Genomic DNA, 22461 nt, shown 5'->3' with positions numbered 1-22461 from the left:
TGTCACATAAGCAATAGATTTTTTTTCAATAAAAACTAAAATAGCAGAAAAAAAATCAGAAAACCTCCACTCCGTTCTCACTATTATAACCACGACAAGTGCACAACCACACGCTTCCCTCACGGCGGTGTCGATGACGCCCACCTTCTCTTCAACTCCTCCCTTCTCTTTAACGGATTTTTATCATTTTTTTTTGTTAAAGAGAGAGAGAGATATATATATATATCCTATATGTTCTAATAAATAAAATTTAAAAGAATTTAGAGATATATAAAAGGTTATATTAGGAATAAGGGTGGGTGGGAAAAGTGAGTTTTTCATTTTTAACTTATTATGGTGAATGAAATTATAAGGTGGGTGGGAAAATAAGATAATGGGATGAGATTAATAATACTCTAAATGGGGAGCATCAATTTAGTCGTGCTTAGCACCAATCTCAAATCCCTTATCGTGGTTTAGTATTAGTGTAGTTTTTTTTATATAAACTACTTTTACTGTGGTTTGAGAATAGTTTTTTTTAAAAAAAAAAAATTTTTAACAAATGATATTATTTACAAAGGGGATGAGAGTGCGGGCTAAGCCTCACAATGGGATAACAATAATTGGTTCAAATTCGCCTTTGGTGTGAATTGAACCTAATAGCTCTCACTTACAAGTGAAGAAAAATATTATTAAATTGTAGTGCTAAGTGGCTATCATGGTTTTGGGAATAGTTAGAACCGCAACATTCTTAAAGAAAACAAATTTCCAAGGCTCTTTGATATTAAGATGCAATTAGGGCTCATTTAGAAGCATTTTTAGTTAAAATGGTTTTTGAATCTATCATTAGTAAAAACGTAAATAAATTATAGAAAAACACCTGAAATGCTTTTTGAAAAAAGCAAAAAACTTCTTCTTCTTCCAAAAAGCATTTCAAGTGCTTTTGAAATCCAAATATTTTATGTCTAAAAGAATCTTCAGTCGTTTTAAAAGTACATCAAAATGAATCCTGAATTAATTAAATTATTAATCCAAATGAGTGAATGTGGGTGAGAAATGGTTCAAGAATAATGAAAAAGACTTACTATGAAAACTATTTGACCAAAAACAAAAACAGGAAAATATGGATTGCTTCAATTTTATTTACTTGTTCTGACTCGCCGTTTTCTTACACTTGCATTGACCGTTCTTTTTCGTTACACACAATAATAATACTGACACAGAGAGAGAGAGAGAGAGTCCTTCCATCACACACAGATCGTGGATTCCCAGGTTTTTTTTTTTTTTTGCAGAATTCGTTGATTTGTCTCTTTCCATGTATATATATAATATTTTTTTTTTTAAATGTTATAGAAAATATTCCCCAATTGTTTTGTGTCTTGCCAAATATTCCCCCCATCTGGTCGTTTTCACAAATCAGTAACAACAGACTCTGGTGGTGGTGGTGCCTCCCCACGCTTCTTCTTCTACTGAATCAGCAACCATGAGAGCTTCCTCCCCAACTCCCATTGAGCCCCGACACCGCCTTTCTGCTTCTGCCAGGTCACTACCCAGTCTCTCCATATATGTTCTCACTACTTTTAGTGTAATTTTGCATTCGTTTTGCCGACAGTGTTCGATTTTTAATTTCCATACTCCAAAAAAATGATCATGTAAGAAAACCCTCACTTGAATTTTTGTGTTGGCACTCAAGATTCAAAATGTGGGTCAGGATTCATGAATTTTGATGAAACTGGGTCTGGAACCATTTATGATTTATGATTTTTATTTTATTATTTTAGTGTGAATTTGAATTGAGGAGTTTGGGTAATGATTAGGTTATAGTTTATTTACTGTGTCTGAATTGAACGGCTTATAGTTGGTGAATGGTGATGGTGCAAGGGATTACTTTCGCGATCGGGTTCTTGGGTTCTTTCAATGGGAATGTAGAACATTCATTATTCATATATGTGCTGTTTTGACATATCAGTAAGGAGTGCGTTCCCAATGATGGAGTTGATTGCTGAACAATCGATTGTATTGTTGGGTGGAACTTGGTTCCAATTGCATTCACTTATTTACTGAATGATGGTCTCATGTAGCTATGAATCCCTTTTTGTTTCAGTGACGACTCTAACAAAAGAAGGCCCCAGAGGAACAAAGATTTTAAAGATATTGAGAAGTTCCTCCACGTTCCTGTGCAAGATAGAACCTTGAACTGCAAGCCCACTTTGAAGCTTGTGTTGGCTGTTATTTTATTGGGAACTTTTCTCACGCTCATCTTCTCTCCTGGTGTTTATCATTCAGATGATAAATCCCGTTCTGTATCTCAGTATATCCCTATTAGCTCATCACCTTGCTTTTACTTATTATTTTATTCCCATTTTCTTTCTTCAATATATACTTCTTCTTTGCATTGAGGTTTTCGAGAAATATTTCCCCACCTGGAAAAATATAGTCAGTGCACCCTTCTTTGTAAAGAAAATGGGATTTGGTCTTTTTTTTGTTGGGTTTGCCTGCTCTACTGTGGAAATATTTTGTAACAAAAGTTTACTGCCTGCAGCCCAACTTCTGAAGACAGGTCGACAAGAAAGAGTGTTGCTCAAGATTTACGTTACATATCATCTGTAGAAATTAACTGGGATGAAATTTCTGATGCTATTGAAAATCTGGCAGACAAAAAGGATTATCAGGGAATTGGCTTGTTAAACTTTAATGATGCTGAGATTGACCATTGGAAGGAGCTGTTGCCAGATTGTGAGCATGTTGTTCTACGCCTCAATCATGCGTCGAACAACATAACATGGGAAACCCTATTCCCTGAATGGATAGATGAAGAGGAAGACTTTGAAGTTCCTACTTGTCCCTCCCTACCCAAGCTTCAGATTCCTGGAAAACCAAGGCTTGATCTGATTGCTGTCAAGCTTCCCTGCAACAAGTCAGGCAGCTGGTCAAGAGATGTGGCTCGGTTGCACTTGCAGCTTGAAGCAGCAAGGCTGGCTGCAGCTTCCAAAGCGTATCACCCAGTGCATGTGCTTTTGGTGACAGACTGTTTCCCAATCCCAAATTTGTTCACTTGCAAAGAGCTTGTTAGACGGGAAGGGAATGTATGGCTTTATGAACCAAAACTGAATACGTTGAGAGATAAGCTACAGCTCCCTGTAGGTTCATGTGAACTTTCAGTTCCTCTCACGGCTAAAGGTCAGATTTAAACTAGTTTATTCTTTTTTAATCAAAATTTGTTTTTGTGCAACGAGAGCTGCTTGTCTGCCTCTCTTTAATTACTCTTTCTTTTTTATTTCCTTTTAATTTTTCAAATTTCACTTTCTTGGATTCCTTTAAAATGTAGATTTCAGTTCATTCATAAATGATTTTCACATTTTTTGTGTGGCTGGGCATCGTAGAATTCAATTGGTAGTTGTTTCAAAAAACTATAGTTGTTTCTGTGGAGCTTAGTTTGAGGTGTAGGTTTTATATGTTATAGCTGGGCATCGTAGAATTCAATTGGTAGTTGTTTCAGAAATCTTTAGTTGATTATGTGGAGTTAGTTTGAGGTGTAGGTAGTGACCCACACCAAGGAGATAATATTGCTTATATAAAGGTCATCCCACATCAAATGAACTAAATAATCTTGAAACAAGTTGTGTATTCATTCCAGACATAGGCAGAGATTGTTATAACAACTGATTAGGTGTTTATAAGTTTTAGTCAACTTTTTTGGGTCAAGTACAGCAGGTCCATCCCAACATGCATGCATGATGCAAATGCATGACATCCTTAAGTGCTGCTGATTGTAGTTGCTGGCTCATCACGTGGTCAGAGCATGATTCATGATGTCCAAAATTGTCATCCAACTGAAAACCCTATAGATGTATGAATGTGTAAACCACAGAACTGATGCACCATGTTTATCATATGCTAAGGAGATCCGCTACGTCAGTGATTGATGTTAGTGCTGACCACCTGACCAGCTTTAACGTTAGTTGTTGAAGAAATTTGTGAAGATCATTTTTTTATTTTTACTTTTGGGTTTTTATTGTTAAATCTAGACTCCATCTTGTAACTCATATGTATAGTAGGTTCAGTGACTTTGGTTGCATCCCGTAAGAAAGCTACTTAAGTCATGGATACTTTTGAAATTTTACTGATGAACTAAATACTTGCACACAGAAAGCTTTTACTCGGAAAGAGCCCACCGAGAAGCATATGCAACAATCCTACATTCTGCCCATGTGTATGTTTGTGGAGCCATTGCTGCAGCTCAGAGCATCCGTATGTCTGGTTCAACACGAGATCTTGTAATACTTGTTGATGAAACAATCAGTGAGTTTCATCGTGGAGGGTTGGCAGCTGCTGGGTGGAAGGTCCACACAATCCAAAGAATCAGGAACCCTAAAGCTGAACCAGAAGCATACAATGAATGGAACTACAGCAAATTCCGTCTTTGGCAGTTGACTGATTATGACAAGATCATTTTCATTGATGCTGACATGCTTATACTTAGGAACATTGACTTCCTGTTTGAGATGCCAGAAATATCAGCGACAGGAAATAATGCTACTCTGTTCAACTCAGGTGTCATGGTTATTGAACCATCAAATTGTACATTCCAGCTGCTCATGGATCATGTCGATGAAATTGTTTCCTACAATGGTGGGGACCAGGGTTATCTGAATGAGGTATTTACATGGTGGCACAGGATACCAAAACATATGAACTTCTTGAAACACTTCTGGGAAGGTGATGAGCCAGAGAAAAAGGAGAGGAAAACACATCTCTTTGCAGCTGAACCTCCAATCCTCTACGTCCTCCATTACCTGGGAAATAAACCATGGCTTTGCTTCCGTGACTATGACTGCAACTGGAACGTGGACTTTCTGCAGGAGTTTGCCAGTAATGTTGCACATAGAAGGTGGTGGAAAGTGCACGATGCTATGCCAGAAAACTTACAAAATTTCTGTTTGCTTCGATCCAAGCAGAAGGCAGCATTAGAGTGGGATCGGAGACAAGCTGAGAAAGCAAATTACACTGATGGTCACTGGAAAATTAAGATAAAAGACAAGCGTTTGAAGACATGCTTTGAGGATTTCTGCTTCTGGGAGAGCATGTTATGGCATTGGGGTGAAAAGAATTGGACCGATAATGCTACTGCTACTCTATCACCACCTACACTTACCACTGCATCCGTCGCTTCTTCGTGACTTGTTTTGCGTCACGTTTTCGTACTTCATACTGAGGACACAAATGAAAACACAATGCATGCTTACAAATGCGCGAAGGAAAAGTATATCTCCCAAAAATCAGTTAGTATCTAGCTCAACAACTTCCTTGTAATTCAATTCATAGTCATTGTTTTTTTTTTAAGGTGCGTGTCATGTTGTCCGGTGTGTTTTTCTAAATTTCTAGCTGGGTTTGGTTGCTTTTACCTGTTCTTACTATGAAGAATTGTCCCGCATCAAAAGTTTACCAAACCTTACTAGTGATTAGGAGTTGGGTTACTTTTTCTATTGCTAATTGGTTGTTTGGTCAAACCTCAATGTCCTTTAGAACATCTCCACCCGTTAGTGGATGGCAAGGGCAATAGCATGTAACTTGCCCTTACTATTCACTCGGAATAGTACTTGCATTTGTGCAGCTCCACTTGGTTGGAAAGTGCAAGTAGTATTCACAAACATTTTAATTTTTTTTATGCTTTGAGAATAAAACGATTGTCAATTCTAATAAATTATTTCAAATACAAGGGAAAAGCATGATATTACAACAAGCATAATTATTTATTTATTTTTTTATAAAGAATTTGGAAAGTGGAATACAAATATAGAATATTGTAATAAAATTGAATATTGAGTTGTAATGGGAAATGAATAAGATGGGTTGTTAGAGATTGTGACAGTATATTTTTTCACATCTTTTTTCTAATTTTTTTTGTTCTGCTTTTTTTCTATTTTTTTTACCGTTGATTTTCAAACCGATCTAAATCAAACGCACTAGAACGAGCCACGTGTCCTAACTGGCATTGCAATGATTTTATGGTTGGAAATCCCACGGTCTAAATTATCTGGCCGTTGGTAATCCAAGGACCCTCAAGAAGCCACATCAACTAGCCGTTGGGCTGTCTGCTGTTGAATTGCTGTCGCGGGCCCACCGTTGTACTTTTTTGTCGAACACTCTCCTACGCACATGTGTTACACGCGTCTGACAAAAAAATAAAAATAAAAAATCTCATGTAGCTGACGTCAGCCAGCCTCCAGGCAAAAGGCTGCCCGATCTTGCTCAGCCATTTAGATAGGTTTTGCATGCCAGTTGCCCTTGCAAATTTGGACTCGTGAATGTTGCCTTTTGGGTTGGAAGGCATCTTTTGTGTCCTTGTTCTTGCCTTCCATCAATCGGTAAAGATGCTCTTAGTATTACCTTACTATCATGCTATGCCCTAAATTTAACCTAAGAATTTCTTCATGCAAAAACTAACACATTACCATTTTCTTAGTTTTGTTCACGATATTTATCGTAGATCCGTAAGCTCTATCAACTTTAAATTGTAGCTCCGCCAATGAATCTAGCCTAAGAAATTCTCCATATGATGGGTGCAATGTAACCTACCAAAAATATTTCTCTCTTTTAGTGAGTTGTTGATGAATCAAAAGTTTGCCATGATTCATTCCTAAAATCATTTGATTTTTTGAAACTTCTTTTTGGAACATTCTTTAACTTTCTTGACCACAATTATTGATGGGTCACCTGCTACACTAATAAGCAATAATAAAAGATAAAAATAATACCAACCCCACATATTCCCAAAATAAAGAAATGAATAAAAAATGAAAATAAAAGACAAAGCTTGGTTGTTTAGGGTAAGATGTCATTAATTAGTTAACATGGATAAACCATTACCAAACATTGGTACTTAACAAGAAGGGGTGTGAGTGGTTAGGTTCATCTAATCACACTGCTAATTAACATAAACCACATACCAAACAAAGCGTATTAACGTAATTTAGTGTTAAGTGTCTATCACATCACCATCACCTTTGTTTTTTTTTTTTTTTTTTTTTTTTGAAAACACTCACTTTAACCAGCCATTAGTTAATGAGATCTTATTAGTCTAATAATATTTAAGGTCAGATTAAGGTAAGGCCTTCTAAAATTTGATAAGCCTCGGAATTCTTATCTGAGCAATGCTAATAAATATGCAGATGATTTTAACCAAAAATTAGGAAAGGGTTGACATACAGATTAGCTGTCTATTTTATTCTATAAGCACGTCTAAAATGTTTTATAATTATTGTTTTGAATTGAGCGATATTCTACCTAATGTGTTCGTTTCGATTTGAGGTGTATTAGGAAAGCACGCTATTTTGGTCCATTTAAATGCGTTTACGTGTTACATTTGGCGTTTAAAGTTTATTGAATAAGATATCTCATTAAATTCAAAATTTAAAAGTTTCTTCCATTCACTTCAGTACATTAAATTTAGAATAGGGCTATTCATACATTTCTTTTTACCTTTCACACACCTTTGTTGATTTTTGTCCATTGATCTTCTTCAATTCATTCGTTCCGACGATTGATAACTAAGACGAGTATGTGACAGGTAAAAGTAGGTGTAGAGAAAACACCTCTCTAAATTTATTTAGTTAACCAATTCAAGTCGATCCTATACTCCCGAAGTATATGCACCACAAAATTATTTAAACATGCCATTTTTTCTCTTCTTTTTTTCCACATAATTTGGAGAGGCTTTGTGGCACCACAACAACAAAAATAACAATTGTAATGTTACCTAGAAAATTGACAGTGACAACATAACCTAACTGACGTGGCTTGGAAAGTAATGTTAAAAATGCTTAAAGCCAGATGAAAGAACGACACATGGCTTCGGTTTGGTCAGAGGAATGGCATGGAATTAAAGAAGATTTCTGACCAAAATGAAGGAAGGATATGCATACATGGCGAAGACATAAATTGTTCGGAGGGAAGGGGAAATTTAAACGGTTTAAGGTTCTGAAAAAATGTGAACTACGAGGAATATTGTAAGAGAATTTGCACTAATCAAAATATTCGAAATAGGAATTGGACATAACCTGACCTAGACGGATTAGATGAATTTGAAAAAATTTATTATATATTGTATAAATAAGTATCTATTTATTATATACATATAATATGTAAGAACATTGACTATAAAACATTTAATATATAAAAATATTGACAAATTTTTTATTACTTTGTTGCATTTGACAGTAGGAAATAAAAATTCAAATGATTACAAATTCGTATTACTTTACAAAATATTTTTTTAAAGTTCTTATGAATTTATAATAAATTTGAAGATAAATAATAGTGTGAAAAATGTGGCTAAAAAAATATTGAAAAAGTAGGCAAATTAATCAATCAATAATTAAAAAACAAAACAAATCTCAATATAATCAGCACATTAAATATCTAGCTATGTGGCCCAAACTGATTGGGTACAATAGTTGAAAAACGAAATCAAAGTGGGTAACTTTGAAACAACACGTGGGGTGGGTGAGAGAGAATCTATCTTCTTCCTCTCACCCTTCTTCTTCGTTACTTTTCAGTAGCTGCAAAATGCAAAGCTTGAGTATTTTGAAAAGAAAAAGAAAAAACAGAGAGTCTGCTCGCAGGAACCCAGGACACCAGAAAACCAGATGAGACCAGAAGGGCGGAACCACGGGTCCTAGCCTTGATTTTCGGCTTGGGAAGGGACGGCTGCCCCTCCTCGCCCTTATGTAGCTTTGCCCATGCATACAATAACACTGATATGCATCCATTTTCTTATTATTTGTGACTCTCAATTTAATAATATTAAATAAGCACAAATTTTATTTAACTTGCCTTCAGACCGCCTCTGCTTTGGTGCCACATCACCTTTTTGGCTCAAGATACGTATAAGAGAGATCTCTTGTACTTCGATTACAAAATTAAGCTCGTATGATATAAATATAATAGATGAACTAATGACGCGACACAGAAGCTTCTAATCAGTCAATTTTTTTAATGTTATAACAACGAGATAAGAATTGTTGTTGACTGTTTGCAGAGTAGGTTTGCTTTATATTTGAGCCTACTCTTCTTCATGATTAATCATTATTGCGTAAAATGTCTTCCAACATGGGGAGAGGGAGAGGGGGAGAGAGAGAGAGAGAGAGAGGCAAACCAAATGAAAAACTTCGCGTAAAAACTGTGGCACTGATGAGGAATGAATAAGACCGAAAAAGGTGTGTACCAAAAACCAGAATAGGATGACCAACCCGCAAGGCAAAGCCAAAGCAAGTTCCACGATTTGACCAACCGTCTCGTGACTTCGTCTGTCTCTCAGTGACTTAGCTCACTCGGCCGACCAAACTCACTCCATCCCATCACACAACAGAGCTCTTATAACGACTGTAAATCCTTTTTTTGCAAGTCTTTCTATTGCTTTGAATTTCATTGTTTCTTTTATATGTATATATAGGTGTATTTATATATCAAACGAGGAAATTGTTCAGTTGAAATAGCAGAAAAGATGAGAGGTCCCTCCCCGACTACTAGTCCCATTGAACCCAGACACCGCCTTTCTTCACCACCTCAGTCAGTCTCCCTCCCTCCCTCCCTCTCTCGCTCTCTCTCTCTCTCTCTCTCTCTCTCTCTCTCTCTCTCTCTCTCTCTCTCCCCCCAATTCAAATTTGCATTTTCTTAGTGATTAATGACTTCATTTTGATAGGAGTGTTTGATATTTTAGTTCCATAGTTTAGAATAATAAACATGCAAGTAAGAAATCCCTTTGCAAGAACGAACTCGAAACTGTATCAAGAACATATTGATATGTTTTGTTGGCGATAATGATATCAACTCACTACTGATGACATAAGCTATTGATGGTTTTGTTGATTTACCACTTCACTAGATGGTTTTTTTTTTTTCCGTTACATATATGTGAATGTATAGTGTATACAGATCAAGAGATGAAACTAGATTTTTTAAATTGGGTAGAGTTTTCTTTTTCAGCACTAAATTTTGGCCTAAGATAAGGATGAACAGTGGTGTAGAAGATTTTATGATGGATATTGTACTTGTTATGATTAAGTGTAAAGTCTTGCTAATAATTAGGTCCAATTTACACTGTTTGAGATGTGTATGGTAGCATCGTCAGAAAATCGTGCAGCTTATGTATTATGCAGCTCTGTGAGTAGTGTTTGATAAAGTCCGAAATGTTTTGGAGAGTTGATATCAATGATCATGTTTAATGATCATGTTAGGTTATGTATTCCGGGGATTTAGCTACTTTGTCATGGTCAATGATCATGGTGCATTTGAGATTTCAAAATCGAAGTTTCGGGATCTAGTTTTTGCAAATGATATGAGCACTTCTAATTGTAATGTGCTGAATGCAACGTAGAACATTCATATTTGTGTTGTTTCCAATGTATTTCGTACGGTGGAGTTGATTGCGGAATTTTTTTTGTCTTTCTGAGTAGAATTCTGAGCGGAACTTGTTTCCAGTGGCATCCAATTGTTTACTGCTATAGACAGTTTTTCCAATTCCATTTGTTGCTCTTCGTACCATCGTTTGCTTGCCATTTAGAATGTGCTCATGTTGTTATGAATCCCTTTTGTGTTTCAGTGAAGACACCAACAAAAGAAGGCCCCAGAGAAACAAAGTTCTTAAAGATATTGAAAAGGCCCTCCACTTTCATGCTCAAGAAAGAATCTTAAACTGCAAACCTACCTTGAAACTGGTGTTGATCGTTCTTGTATTCGGGACTTTTGTGACGCTCTTCCTCTCTTCTGCTGTTTATAATACAGATCACCTCTCCAGCTCTGTATCTCAGTACGTCCTATGCGCTGACCACCTTGCTTTCACTTGTTATTTTGTGGTATTTGTTTACTCATAATTAGGTATTTTCTTGCTTCAACATTTGTCTCTTTTCTGATGTTGAGGCTTTTGAAAGTTTACACTTTTCCTCTTCCGGGGAAAATGTATTGTTCGTAATTAACAGGCAAAAGGGCATTGCCTTTTGTTCTTCTTCGGTTTCTTTCTATCGCTCTCCGGTGGCAATAGTTGTAACACAAGTTTATTGGCTGCAGGCTAACTTCTCAACGCAGATGGATGAGAATGAGCGTTCCTGCAGACTTACGTTATGTATCATCTTTACAGATAAACTGGAATGAAATTTTGGATTTTGTTGAAAAACTCACTCACAAAAATGATTATCGGAGAATTGGCCTGTTAAACTTTAATGACAACGAGATTGACAATTGGAAGGAGCTCTTTCCAGATTCTGAGCAGGTTGTTCTGCATCTCAACCATGCGCCAAACAACGTAACATGGGAATCCTTGTATCCTGAATGGATAGACGAAGAACAAGAATCCGAAGTTCCTGCTTGTCCCTCTCTACCAAAGATTCAAATTCCTGAAAGCTCACCGCTCGATCTGGCTGCTGTCAAGCTTCCCTGCAACAAGTCAGGCAGCTGGTCAAGAGATGTGGCTCGTTTGCACTTGCAGCTTGAAGCAGCAAGGCTGGCGGCCTTGTCCCAAGGATATCACCCGGTGCATGTACTTTTGGTGACCGACTGCTTTCCCATCCCAAATTTATTCACTTGCAAAGATCTTGTTAGACATGAAGGGAACGCATGGCTCTATGAACCGAAACTTAATACCTTGAGAGAGAAGCTACAGCTCCCTGTAGGATCATGTGAGCTTGCAGTTCCTCTCAAGGCTAAAGGTAAGATTTAAAACAGTGTCTTGTGTTGCTTTTTTCAATTCTTCTGTTTCAAAGTTGGAATTTTCTTTTGAGTTGTTTTGTCGCAATGACAGCTTTTGGTATGCCCCAACCGAGAAGTTCATGGTTACTTTGAAATTTTGCTGAATTTGTAACTGCATTATACTTGAAAACTGATCAGATACATGTTTGTACACAGAAGATTTTGACTCGGAAAGACCCAACCGAGAAGCATATGCAACGATCCTACACTCTGCAGATGTATATGTTTGTGGAGCCATTGCTGCAGCTCAAAGCATCCGTATGGCTGGTTCAACACGAGATCTTGTGATACTGGTCGATGAAACAATCACTCGGTATCATCGAGGAGGACTGGCGGCTGCAGGGTGGAAGATCCACACAATCCAAAGAATCAGGAACCCTAAAGCTGAAGCCGAAGCTTACAACGAATGGAACTACAGCAAGTTCCGTCTTTGGCAGTTGACTGATTACGACAAGATCATTTTCATTGACGCCGACATGCTTATACTCAGGAATATCGACTTCCTGTTTCAGATGCCAGAAATATCAGCCACAGGAAATAATGCTACTTTGTTCAACTCAGGTGTGATGGTTGTCGAACCCTCAAATTGTACATTCCAGCTGCTCATGGACCATATCAACGAAATTGTATCCTACAACGGTGGTGACCAGGGGTATCTGAATGAGGTATATACATGGTGGCACAGGATTCCGAAACACATGAACTTCTTGAAACATTTCTGGGAAGGTGATGAGCCGGAGATAAAGCAAATGAAAACGCACCTCTTTCAAGCTGACCCTCCAATCCTCTATGTCCTCCATTACCTTGGTAACAAACCGTGGCTTTGCTTCCGCGACTATGACTGCAATTGGAACGCGGATTTCATGCAGGAGTTTGCGAGTGATGTTGCGCATAAAACGTGGTGGAAAGTGCACGATGCTATGCCAGGAAACTTGCAGAAGTTCTGTTTGCTTCGGACAGAGCAAAAGGCGGGACTAGAGTGGGATCGGAGGCAAGCGGAGGAAGCAAATTACACGGATGGTCACTGGAAAATTAAGATCGAAGACAAGCGTTTGAAGATGTGCAACGAGGAGTTCTGCTCCTGGAAGAACATGTTACGGCACTGGGGTGAAAAAAATTGGACAGATAACGCAATTGTTACTCCCACACTACCAGCACTCACTACTTGATCGGTCACTCCTTCATGACCTGTTTTCTTCTTTCATACTTGAATACCGTCACCATGACATAAATCGATACGAATGTGAGAAAGAAAAGTGTATCTCCTTACTTGGTATAGCTCAACAATTTTCTTGTAAAATTTTGTACTCGTATTTCCCTATACCAACTTTTCCATCCAGGCGGCATTCATTTGTTTTGTAAGTTCGCTAGTGCCTCTCTTGTTCCAAATTTTCAGAACTATTGGCACAATTGTTTACCTTTGTAGTCCCTCGAATTCAAGTTTGAAACTCCCTCCGATTAGATTACGGTAGTTTAGAATATAGTCTTGTCAAACAAAGGATATTTGCTCTAAAAGAGAGCCATCTGCTTCTTGTAGAGGTCACTTCCCTCTCACATCCCCCTTTTCATGTCTTAAGCAAAGCTGCCATTGGAGGAGTTCCAAACAATTCCTCAAACACACAAAAGAGCAGAAGTACCATCATCCTCCTCCTCCAATCCTTCAAAATCCTCCTCCTCTAATCCTTGCGATCCTTCTGCCTCCTCCGCCTTTGATTTCTCTTACATTGCCGCCTTTGATGGTCCTGCCACCGTCATGGTTGCGTATTTATACTATTTATTGACAAAAATTAGTTAAAAGAGGATGAAAAGACGATTTAATCTTTTAATCATAATTTAATAAAGAATGCATTTTTGCTCACCACCATTTAGTGTAATGTATGCTTACTACTCTATTATCATCGTTAGATGAGTTTGAATTTTGAGATTTGTGCTTATCCACCACACGAATCTCGAAATTCAAACTCATCTAACAGTGATAAATAGGGTGATGAACATACATCGTACTAAATGATGGTGAGCAAAAATGCTTCCATTCAATAAAAATAATAGAAAATCAAAACCATGGACATTAAGGTAATTTTGCACATGAAAGTTTTCACAGCATTTTTTTATTTTTTTTCACGCGCATGTCACCAAAGAATGACACCTACATCTCTGTCTAAATCCCGCGTTTTCTCTCCTCACGCCCCCAAAAATTAGAGAAAGAAGATGGGCTTGTTTTTTTAAACAGAAGTTGGGCTCCTGGAGGGAGTGGTTAGTTGAGCCCACGGCCCACCGACGTTCTTATTCGGCGCGCTCTTTTGAAGCCAACACTGAACGACGTCGCACCCGTCTCGGTTAAGGCTGGCACCACTGCGTCATGAGTCAATGCCTCTCAGACCTCCTCCCTCCAAAGCCTTACACTCCTTCCACCGAAAGCACAGCCTCTCGACTTTTCCATCCGAGTCGGTCTGCCAAGATGGAGACCCTGACTCCCATTACACCCACCTCTTGCAGATGTGTCTGCAGCAATGCAAGTATATCAAAGCCCACAAGGTGTTCGACGAAATGCCTGAGAGGCTGCTGGCTCATGCTTCCAGAACCTGCAAGACTATCCACGCCCGCAGCTTGAAAATTGGCATTGCGTCCAAAGGGTTTCTGGGAAATGCCATTCTGGGTTTTTATGCTAAGTGTGGTAATGTGGGATGTGCCAAGAAGGCATTTAACTGCCTTGAAAGCAAGGATGTGTTTGCTTGGAACTCGGTTTTGTCAATGTATTCAAGTAAGGGATTGGTGGAACAGGTTGTTAGGTTGTTCGGGTCGATGTGGAATGACAGGGTAATGCCGAACGAGTTCACTTTCGCAATGGTTTTGTCTGCTTGTGCAAGATTGGTGGATGTTGAATATGGTAGGCAAGTTCATTGTGGTGTTATTAAGATGGGGTTCGAGTTGAGTTCATTTTGTGAAGGTGCACTCATTGATATGTATGCCAAGGGCAATTGTATAAGTGATGCTCGACAGATATTTGATGGTGTGTTGGAGTTGGATACAGTGGCTTGGACAACAATGATTTCAGGGTATGCTCAAGCTGGCTTGCTTGAGGAGGCACTTAAAGTGTTTAAGGAGATGCAGAGAGTTGGCGGTTTTCTGGACCAGGTAGGTTTTGTGACTGTCATAAATGCGTGTGTTGGTCTAGGTAGGCTAGATGATGCATGTGAGTTGTTTTCCCAGATGCCCAGTCCTAATGTTGTAGCGTGGAATGTGATGATTTCTGGGCATGCCAAGAGAGGCAATGAGGAGGAAGCTGTTAACTTTTTCTTGAGAATGAGGAAAGCTGGCGAAAAACCGACGAGATCCACACTAGGAAGTGTTTTAAGCGCAATTGCTAGTTTAGCTGCTCTAGACATTGGCTTGCTAGTTCATGATATGGCAATAAAACTGGGGTTAGATTCTAATGTTTATGTGGGAAGTTCTTTAATCAATATGTACGCCAAGTGTGATAAGATGGATTCTTCGAAGAAAATATTCGATTATCTACCTGAGAAAAATGTTGTCTTGTGGAATGCAATGCTTGGGGGTTATGCACAAAATGGGTATGCCAGTGAAGTAATAGAATTATTTTCCAATATGAAGGGGTGTGGTCTTTGCCCTGATGAATTTACGTACACTAGCATTCTTAGCGCATGCTCTAGCTTGGAATATCTAAAAATGGGCTGTCAGTTGCATTCACATATCATCAAGAATCAACTTGCATCAAATTTATATGTGGGAAATGCATTGGTTGATATGTATGCTAAATCAAGGGATCTGAAGGAAGCAAGGAAACAATTTGAGCTCATAAGAGATCGAGACAATATTTCTTGGAATGTAATTATTGTTGGGTACGTACAGGAAGAAAACGAAGATGAGGCTTTCAGTATGTTTCGAAGAATGAATATGCATGGAATTGTGCCTGATGAAGTGTCTTTAGCAAGTATATTAAGTGCATGTGCAAATGTTCAAGCACTAAAGATCGGACAACAAGTCCACAGTCTCTCAGTTAAAAATGGTCTGGAAACAAGCCTTTATTCTGGTAGTTCCCTTATTGACATGTATTCCAAATGTGGGGTCATTGAGGATGCACGTAAAGCTTTCTACTATATGCCCCACTGGAGTGTAGTCTCCGTGAATGCTCTAATTGCTGGTTTTGGTTATAGCAACTTGGAAGAAGCAGTAAATTTGCTTCATGAGATGCAGGACATAGGATTGAATCCAACTGAAATTACTTTTTCAATCCTTTTAGATGCATGTAGTGGGCCTGTGATGTTAACAGTGGGAAGGCAAATCCACAGCATAGTACTAAAGAAAGGGCTTTTGTGTGATGGTGACTTATTGGGTGTCTCTCTCTTAGGCATGTACATGAACTCCCAAGGCAAAATAGATGCAACTATTCTTTTCTCGGAGTTCCCAAGGCCAAAAAGCAAAATATTATGGACCGCTATGATCTCAGGACTCAGTCAAAATGATTGTAGCGAGGAGGCGTTACAGTTGTATCGAGAAATGCGTAGCGATAATGCCCTACCTGACCAAGCAACATTTGCCAGTGTTCTTCGAGCATGTGCTGTCATTTCTTCTTTGAAAAATGGTAGAGAGATCCATGCCCTCATTTTTCATACCGGTTTTGATCTGGATGAGTTAACTTGTAGTGCCCTCGTAGACATGTATGCTAAATGTGGGGATATGGAAAGTTCTGTGCGTGTTTTTAAAGAAATGGGTACTAAAAATAGTGTCATTTCTTGGAACTCAATGATAGTTGGGTTTGCTAAAAATGGTTATGCAGAAGATGCATTGAAGATCTTTGACGAGATGAGACACTTTCATATTTTGCCTGACGATGTCACATTCCTCGGTGTTCTCACTGCATGTAGTCATGCAGGGAAGGTAGCTGAAGGCCGACAGATATATGATTCTATGGTTAATAGGTATAGTATCCAACCCAGGGTCGATCATGTTGCCTGCATGGTTGATCTTCTAGGCCGATGGGGCTCTCTTAAAGAAGCAGAGGAACTTCTTGACAGACTAAATTCAGAACCAAGTGCTATGATTTGGGCCACATTACTTGGTGCTTGCAGATTACATGGAGATTACATAAGGGGACAGCATGCGGCTGAGAAACTCATTGAGTTAGAACCGCAAAATTCTTCAACATATGTGCTGCTTTGTAATATACATGCTGCATCAGGAAACTGGGATGCGGCTAGTTCTTTGAGGAGAGAAATGAAAGAAAAGAAATTGACAAAGGTTCCTGGTTGTAGTTGGATTGTAGTGGGACAGACAACAAATTTGTTTGTTGCTGGGGATAAGTCTCATCCTAATGCTAGTGAAATCATTGCGGCTTTAAAGTATTTGACCGCAGTAATGAAAGAAGAGGGCTATGTTGATGAGACAGATTCTATCTTTAATGAAGAAGAATGAGAGAATATCCCAGTGGTAATAATGTAACACTACGCATGGAACTTCCCAAGGCCTCTCTCTCAGAGAGATTGCAACCAGAATTAAGATCCCAGTAGTATTCTGCAACTTTGCTAGAGAGGGAGAGAGAGAGAGATAGAGATGTTAACCAGGTTCAGGCAGCATGCAGGGTATGTTGATGCCGATATCAGTACCTGGAGGAATTTTGTTTTTACTACTTTGTTGAAGCAGAAACATACACTGACAAGGAATTCCCTCTCACTGTCTCAATGGCGGTTGGTTCATCTGGTCCACTTCAACGGAATCCAGTGAACATATCTGGAAATTGTAAAAAGTGAGCCCCTTCATGTTCCTTGGAAAAAATGTGAGTTTTAAATGTATTTATATTCTGTAATTCATAGGTTCCTTATTTTCTGTTACTTTCACCATTTATTTGTTTTGGAATGTGGTCCAATATCCTAGTGGATAGGCTGTTGGATTTCTATCCATGTCCCGGGTTCAAAACTCCCCCCTACCCTAAATTATTGTAATAGTTTCTAGCTGTCTCCCCCTAATAATAGTAAAAAAAAATGTTTAAAAAAAAAGTGCATATAGAGATGTTCTTTAATAGGTAGGCATCTAACAAAACTAAATGTCAGCAAGAACGGTGATTGCATTTTCCATGTTAAGAGCATGTCTTGGAAATTTTCAGAGAGCAATCAATGAGTTGATTGATGTACTTGCTGGTTTCTGTCAACATTATGTTTCATGGGTTGGAGATTTTATGGAAATGTTATTACTGTTAAACAGGCATCTATGTTTTGTTTGAAAAGATGTCTACAGAGTTCTGCCTTCTCCACGGGAATGGTTTTCGTATATTGTAATAACTCTTCATGACTAATCTTCTATATATAGCTATTATATGATCTGAAAATTCTTACTGGGGGGCAGTTGATCTGAAATTTTTAGCGGGGGGCAATACATAGGAAAAGGTTAAGCTATTAAGCGAAATGATGCATATGAAGCACTACTGAACTGCTCACTAACACTTCCTCTCATGTGTAGAATCTCCACTGAAACTTAACCAAACTGAAGTGTACACGTGCAATGATGAATATAGCTGATCCTTTCATCCGTCTGATTTGTGTTTTTATAGAAGCTGCTGTGGTCTTGATATTAGTGAAGGCAAGAAGAATGATTCTCTCAATGTTTTGACATGTTGAGAAAGTGGATCTAGCTGCTGCTGCTTGTCCTCCATAGATGAAGTCAAGAAGAGCTAATAATTGATCTGGAGTCTGCAAAACTCGAGATTCATGTTGTTTTTGTCAAACTAATTGTTCTCTTGGATACACGAGCGAGTTCTACTGGTAAACAACTTGAATACTCTCATGCAGCTAGTAAGAAGGGATCAATGGACTATGTAAACAGTAATCAGACTTCGTCGTCTAATATCTAATGTTGGTGTGACAAGGTGTCGACATCAGTTGAATGTCTGTTGCTATCTAATAGTGTTGTAGTAGCTAACTAAGAATAATAGAGAGATAAAAGATCATTTTCTCAATTTGCCATCTTCGCTCTTTGTTCTTTTTTCTGGACATTTTGAGCTTACATTTGTAACGAAATCTATCTTCTTCTGTCTATTGGCTGCATATTAGGGCTTATGCGAGTAGTTTTGGGCATGTTTGATATCTTTTTTGGATTCAATTTTTGGTTTTAAAAAATAATAAATGTAGCTACATTAAAATTGAATCCAAGAAGGATACTAAACAACCGCGAAGAGTTTTTTAACAGTTGTTTTATTTTGGTTTCGATAGTATATAAGATATTATGGTTGAGGTTTTTATTGTTTGAATGCTTGTGGAAGAGTATAAAAACCGTGATTGCTTATTTATGTCTACCGTTTTTGCACTATTCTTTGGCTTCTTAAACTCCATATCTTGAGCACATAGAAATTAGAAAATATCCATTTTGAAATCCAAGAAGCTAAGTAGAGGAGTGATAGTAAAGGTATCCAACCTTTAATGGGGAGTTGTTATTGACACTTGAAAAAGGTCATTATGCACTCTTCATTTGAAGTGTTAATAACAGCTTCCTTATTATATCTTGTTGTGGTGTTTAGTTTAGCAAGAGCGACGGATGGGAAGCTTAAGTGGGGATTAAAAACATGTTATGGCGATGCATTTGTGTGTTTTGAGAGAAACTTACGGTACGTGCATATGGCTAATTTAGGCAGCTTCCACACTTGGTGAGACCAAAACCCTGAAGGGTCTCATGCTTTTGTAAGAGTAGTCTAACCTAGCGTGTGGTTAGGTTGCACAACTCAAGTTTTCTCGTATATTTCATGTTCCCCAATGGATACCCTAGAAGTTCCACAAACTTCTTGATATTGATCTTTAAAGTTTTCATGATTAATGCATGGTCATTCTTGGGAGAAAGTAATGTACATTGCTTACATATAGTCAAATCTTTATGTTATTTTTCTTTGAATTCTTTGTTATGATCTCCAATTTGTTCTGCTTTCCAGTCTTATGCCAATTTGTGTTTGAAATAGCAAATAGAGGAAGGAGATATTGCCGTGGACAGGGCATTGCTATGAATCTCAATTATTTGATCCTAAACCCTAATGAAACAAAGGCATTTCAAATACAAGTAAAATGCTTTCCTTATTTTGGTATAAAAGAAACATCCATTGCATTTTTTTTGTCAAACTAGATTACTTTTATTAATTAAAAAACAAAAACTAATACAAGAATAAAAAGTTCAAAGGTAAACCAAACACAAACATAGTCCAAAAATAAATAAAACAGAAAAGCCTAAAAAGGGCAAAGCTCAGAACAACAAAGAATCCTACATCTGGAAGAATGAAGACTCCACCACACTAGCTATGCTGCCATCATCGATCTGCCACCACCACCCGGAGGAAGGATCCACGAACAAACTAGATGAACGGAAAATGGAGTTGAGCCAGCCACCCGTGCAAAATAGGGGTCAGTGAGCTATTCGCCAGAGCCTACTTACATCCTTTTTCTTTTGTTTGACTTTCTTCTTCCTTTGATGCTCTACAAGTACAATAGGTGATGGTATTGAAGTATTTGTACAACTATCCAGAAGTATTCGATATTCTGAGTTTTTTAACAATTAGATTTTTGTTTAAAAATACAAAATCAAGATCTAATAATTAAAACACTTAAATATCCCTTACAACGGAGCACCCTAAAACTTAGGTGGTGGAATTGCCATTTTGTAGAGTAGAAACATGAAAATACAAGTAGAGGTGAGTTTCCAAATCCAATACTCTCCCTTCCCTTTTCTGTTGACCAATTCAGTTCTCTAACTCTTCCTTGTACACATTATTATCTTGTACTCGCATTTTTGGAAGATGCTAGTCTACCAGTCTACTCTACTAGCGCCACTCTCCTTGTTTAACTTATTGTTTCCAATTTCCTCACCTGGGGTAGGTTTGTTTGAGGTCATATATTCTCACTTGTTTCTATAGGGGTCAAATTCTTCTGTCACGAGGTCAGATTTTATGTTTTTTTTTCTTGTATTTTATGTTTTTCCTCTTCGTTTTTCTTATGGGTAACATTTATATAGAGCAGGTTTTAGCTTAGTAACAGTACTGAAAATCGAACAAAAAATAGTTAAAAAAGCTTATATTGAGGGGGGGGGGAAGAAATTACGCACAAAATCTCAAAGTATTTGAGAGAGAGACGTTGAGCACAAAATCTTAAAAGAGCGACAAAATGAGTGAAGACGACCTTAGAATTAAAAAAATGCCATCTTGTACATGAAAATTCAAATGTGTAAAAATATAAAAAAAAATGTAAAATGATCTTTTTCAAGTATCATAGCAACTCTCAAAACGGAATAAAATTCACACTATTAAAAAGCTTTCATCTTACTTTTGAGGTTTTGATTCGACCTCGATAACGTTTGTATAACGTGAAATAAAAACGAATAGAAAAATGAAAAGTCCTAATGAGTTCCTCCAATTAGGGAACGTACATGCACGTAACTGCATGTTGCTGCTAAACAATACATTAAGTAGTCAAACCTCACTTTAAACTGCATTATCTTAATATGATTAATTTTGTTTGTTTAGGTTTTTCTTTTCAGACCCCAATTAAAGTATTAATTTAGAATTGAGAATGACAAGTTTGGCTCTTTCAAATTGAGCCCCACGAGCATGGGTTATATTATATCAAATGGTAATAATTTTTTATATTTCTTAATGAATAAAATATATATTCATGTCGGCTGTAAAGCAAAGTAGTAAAGTAGAAAGGTGCACAGTGACCGTGAGGGAGAGCAAACGGTTGGACAATGATGGCGCCAACGTTGTCTTCTTTCCATGCTTATTTTAACCACAAAAGAGGACTCCAAACCATGAACTTTTTGTCCAATGAAATTATGTTTTACTCTTACCCTATTTTTCATGCGATTAAGTAGTATTATTGTTCTTGTTTGGTATACCGTATTTTATTAACTATTTCAATTGGATAAGCTGATTTGTGAATGAAATTATCCTGATTATATTGTTAAACTATTTTGATGTTATGTCAAATTTCAAAGCTATTTCGATGATAAAATGAAAAGGAATGGCAAGTACACAAGGGTTTGCCATAACTACAAATTGAAAAATTGACTCCCTATAAATAATATGAATCGTTCTCCACTAAGATAGATTATAATTACAAGTGGATTGCTTGATAATTAGGATCTTTCTCTTCATCCGATTGCATCTCAAATTTAAACTCTCTATTTCTACTCTCTTAGGTTGCGTTTGGTATATGAAATTTATTGGAAATAATTTCCATTTCCAGCTATGTTTGCTAACAATGAGAAATTGGGTAGAAAATACTACTCTTAAAGATATAATGGGCATTTTATACTGTCAATGTCATAAAAAATGGCAATCTGCCTTTTTTTGGTTTCCCATGAAGGAGGAAAGGGAATACCAAGGGGATGGAGGGTTTCACATTCCCCCTATTTTTCCATGAATCAAAAAATCATTTCCCAAGCCTACACTAACCAAACATGGAGAAGACAACACTTTTCCATTTCCAAGCTTTCTTACCCACTTACAAAAGTAGGCTTAGTGTATATTAGTATAGAGTATCGTTGGCAAAAAAAAAAGAAAAAAAAAAGTAAATTATAACTAAATATGCGCATAAATGTTTCTTTTTTTATAATTTAAATTATCTTGTAGAGGGAAATAATTTGAGAGAGTGAGAAAATTCTTATTAGAGAATTTCTTAGTGTGTTACAATGTGAGGCATTTCCACCTTTATATAATAGAGTGACTATCATGGCAAATTACACAAAAGA

The 22461-nt window shown here is 37.5% G+C and overlaps 3 protein-coding genes across 9 annotated transcripts; all 3 read left to right on the top strand.

Annotated features, from left to right (window-relative positions):
• Nucleotides 1-1141: 1141 nt before the first annotated feature.
• Nucleotides 1142-5489, top strand: LOC137729304 (putative UDP-glucuronate:xylan alpha-glucuronosyltransferase 3). Of its 3 annotated transcripts, XM_088678619.1 has the most exons (5): nt 1142-1251; nt 1400-1521; nt 2084-2290; nt 2522-3159; nt 4129-5489. In XM_088678619.1, exons 2-5 carry the CDS (start codon nt 1463-1465, stop codon nt 5157-5159), a joined length of 1935 nt encoding a protein of 644 aa, XP_088534745.1. In that variant the 5' UTR covers nt 1142-1251; nt 1400-1462; the 3' UTR covers nt 5160-5489. The 3 variants fall into 3 exon arrangements, with proteins under 3 accessions (XP_088534745.1, XP_068324306.2, XP_068324308.2); XM_068468205.2 differs by lacking the exon at nt 1142-1251 and having other exon boundaries at nt 1317-1521; XM_068468207.2 differs by lacking the exons at nt 1142-1251; nt 2084-2290 and having other exon boundaries at nt 1373-1521.
• Nucleotides 5490-9061: 3572 nt separating this feature from the next.
• Nucleotides 9062-13086, top strand: LOC137727555 (putative UDP-glucuronate:xylan alpha-glucuronosyltransferase 3). 3 transcript variants are annotated; one of them, XM_088678770.1, is made up of 4 exons: nt 9062-9549; nt 10583-10789; nt 11047-11684; nt 11884-13086. In XM_088678770.1, exons 1-4 carry the CDS (start codon nt 9485-9487, stop codon nt 12891-12893), a joined length of 1920 nt encoding a protein of 639 aa, XP_088534896.1. In that variant the 5' UTR covers nt 9062-9484; the 3' UTR covers nt 12894-13086. The 3 variants fall into 3 exon arrangements, with proteins under 3 accessions (XP_088534896.1, XP_088534897.1, XP_088534895.1); XM_088678771.1 differs by having other exon boundaries at nt 9214-9365; nt 11881-13086; XM_088678769.1 differs by having other exon boundaries at nt 9215-9549; nt 11881-13086.
• An 892-nt stretch (nt 13087-13978) lies between these two features.
• LOC137729818 (Pentatricopeptide repeat (PPR) superfamily protein) lies at nt 13979-18782 on the top strand. Of its 3 annotated transcripts, none has more exons than XM_068468861.2 (2): nt 13979-17488; nt 18290-18782. In XM_068468861.2, exon 1 carries the CDS (start codon nt 14092-14094, stop codon nt 17155-17157), a length of 3066 nt encoding a protein of 1021 aa, XP_068324962.2. In that variant the 5' UTR covers nt 13979-14091; the 3' UTR covers nt 17158-17488; nt 18290-18782. The 3 variants fall into 3 exon arrangements, with proteins under 3 accessions (XP_068324962.2, XP_088534933.1, XP_068324961.2); XM_088678807.1 differs by having other exon boundaries at nt 18199-18782; XM_068468860.2 differs by having other exon boundaries at nt 13979-17518.
• The last annotated feature ends 3679 nt before the right edge of the window (nt 18783-22461 follow it).

This window comes from Pyrus communis, chromosome 10 (genome assembly GCF_041283825.1).
Source record: "Pyrus communis isolate YQ-2024b chromosome 10, ASM4128382v1, whole genome shotgun sequence".
Classification (NCBI taxonomy): domain Eukaryota; kingdom Viridiplantae; phylum Streptophyta; class Magnoliopsida; order Rosales; family Rosaceae; genus Pyrus; species Pyrus communis.
The sequence above is the reverse complement of the archived record's forward strand: the minus strand, read 5'-3'. Positions and strand labels throughout refer to the sequence as shown.

Excerpts from the sequence above, each read along its gene's own strand:
- LOC137729304 (XM_088678619.1), top strand. The coding sequence starts at position 1,463 with ATGAGAGCTTCCTCCCCAACTCCCATTGAGCCCCGACACCGCCTTTCT. Across the intron at positions 1,522-2,083 it reads CGCCTTTCTGCTTCTGCCAG|TGACGACTCTAACAAAAGAA; the intron begins GTCACTACCCAG and ends TTTTTGTTTCAG. Across the intron at positions 3,160-4,128 it reads AGTTCCTCTCACGGCTAAAG|AAAGCTTTTACTCGGAAAGA; the intron begins GTCAGATTTAAA and ends ACTTGCACACAG.
- LOC137727555 (XM_088678769.1), top strand. The coding sequence starts at position 9,485 with ATGAGAGGTCCCTCCCCGACTACTAGTCCCATTGAACCCAGACACCGC. Across the intron at positions 9,550-10,582 it reads CGCCTTTCTTCACCACCTCA|TGAAGACACCAACAAAAGAA; the intron begins GTCAGTCTCCCT and ends TTTGTGTTTCAG. Across the intron at positions 11,685-11,880 it reads AGTTCCTCTCAAGGCTAAAG|AAGATTTTGACTCGGAAAGA; the intron begins GTAAGATTTAAA and ends GTTTGTACACAG.
- LOC137729818 (XM_068468861.2), top strand. The coding sequence starts at position 14,092 with ATGCCTCTCAGACCTCCTCCCTCCAAAGCCTTACACTCCTTCCACCGA.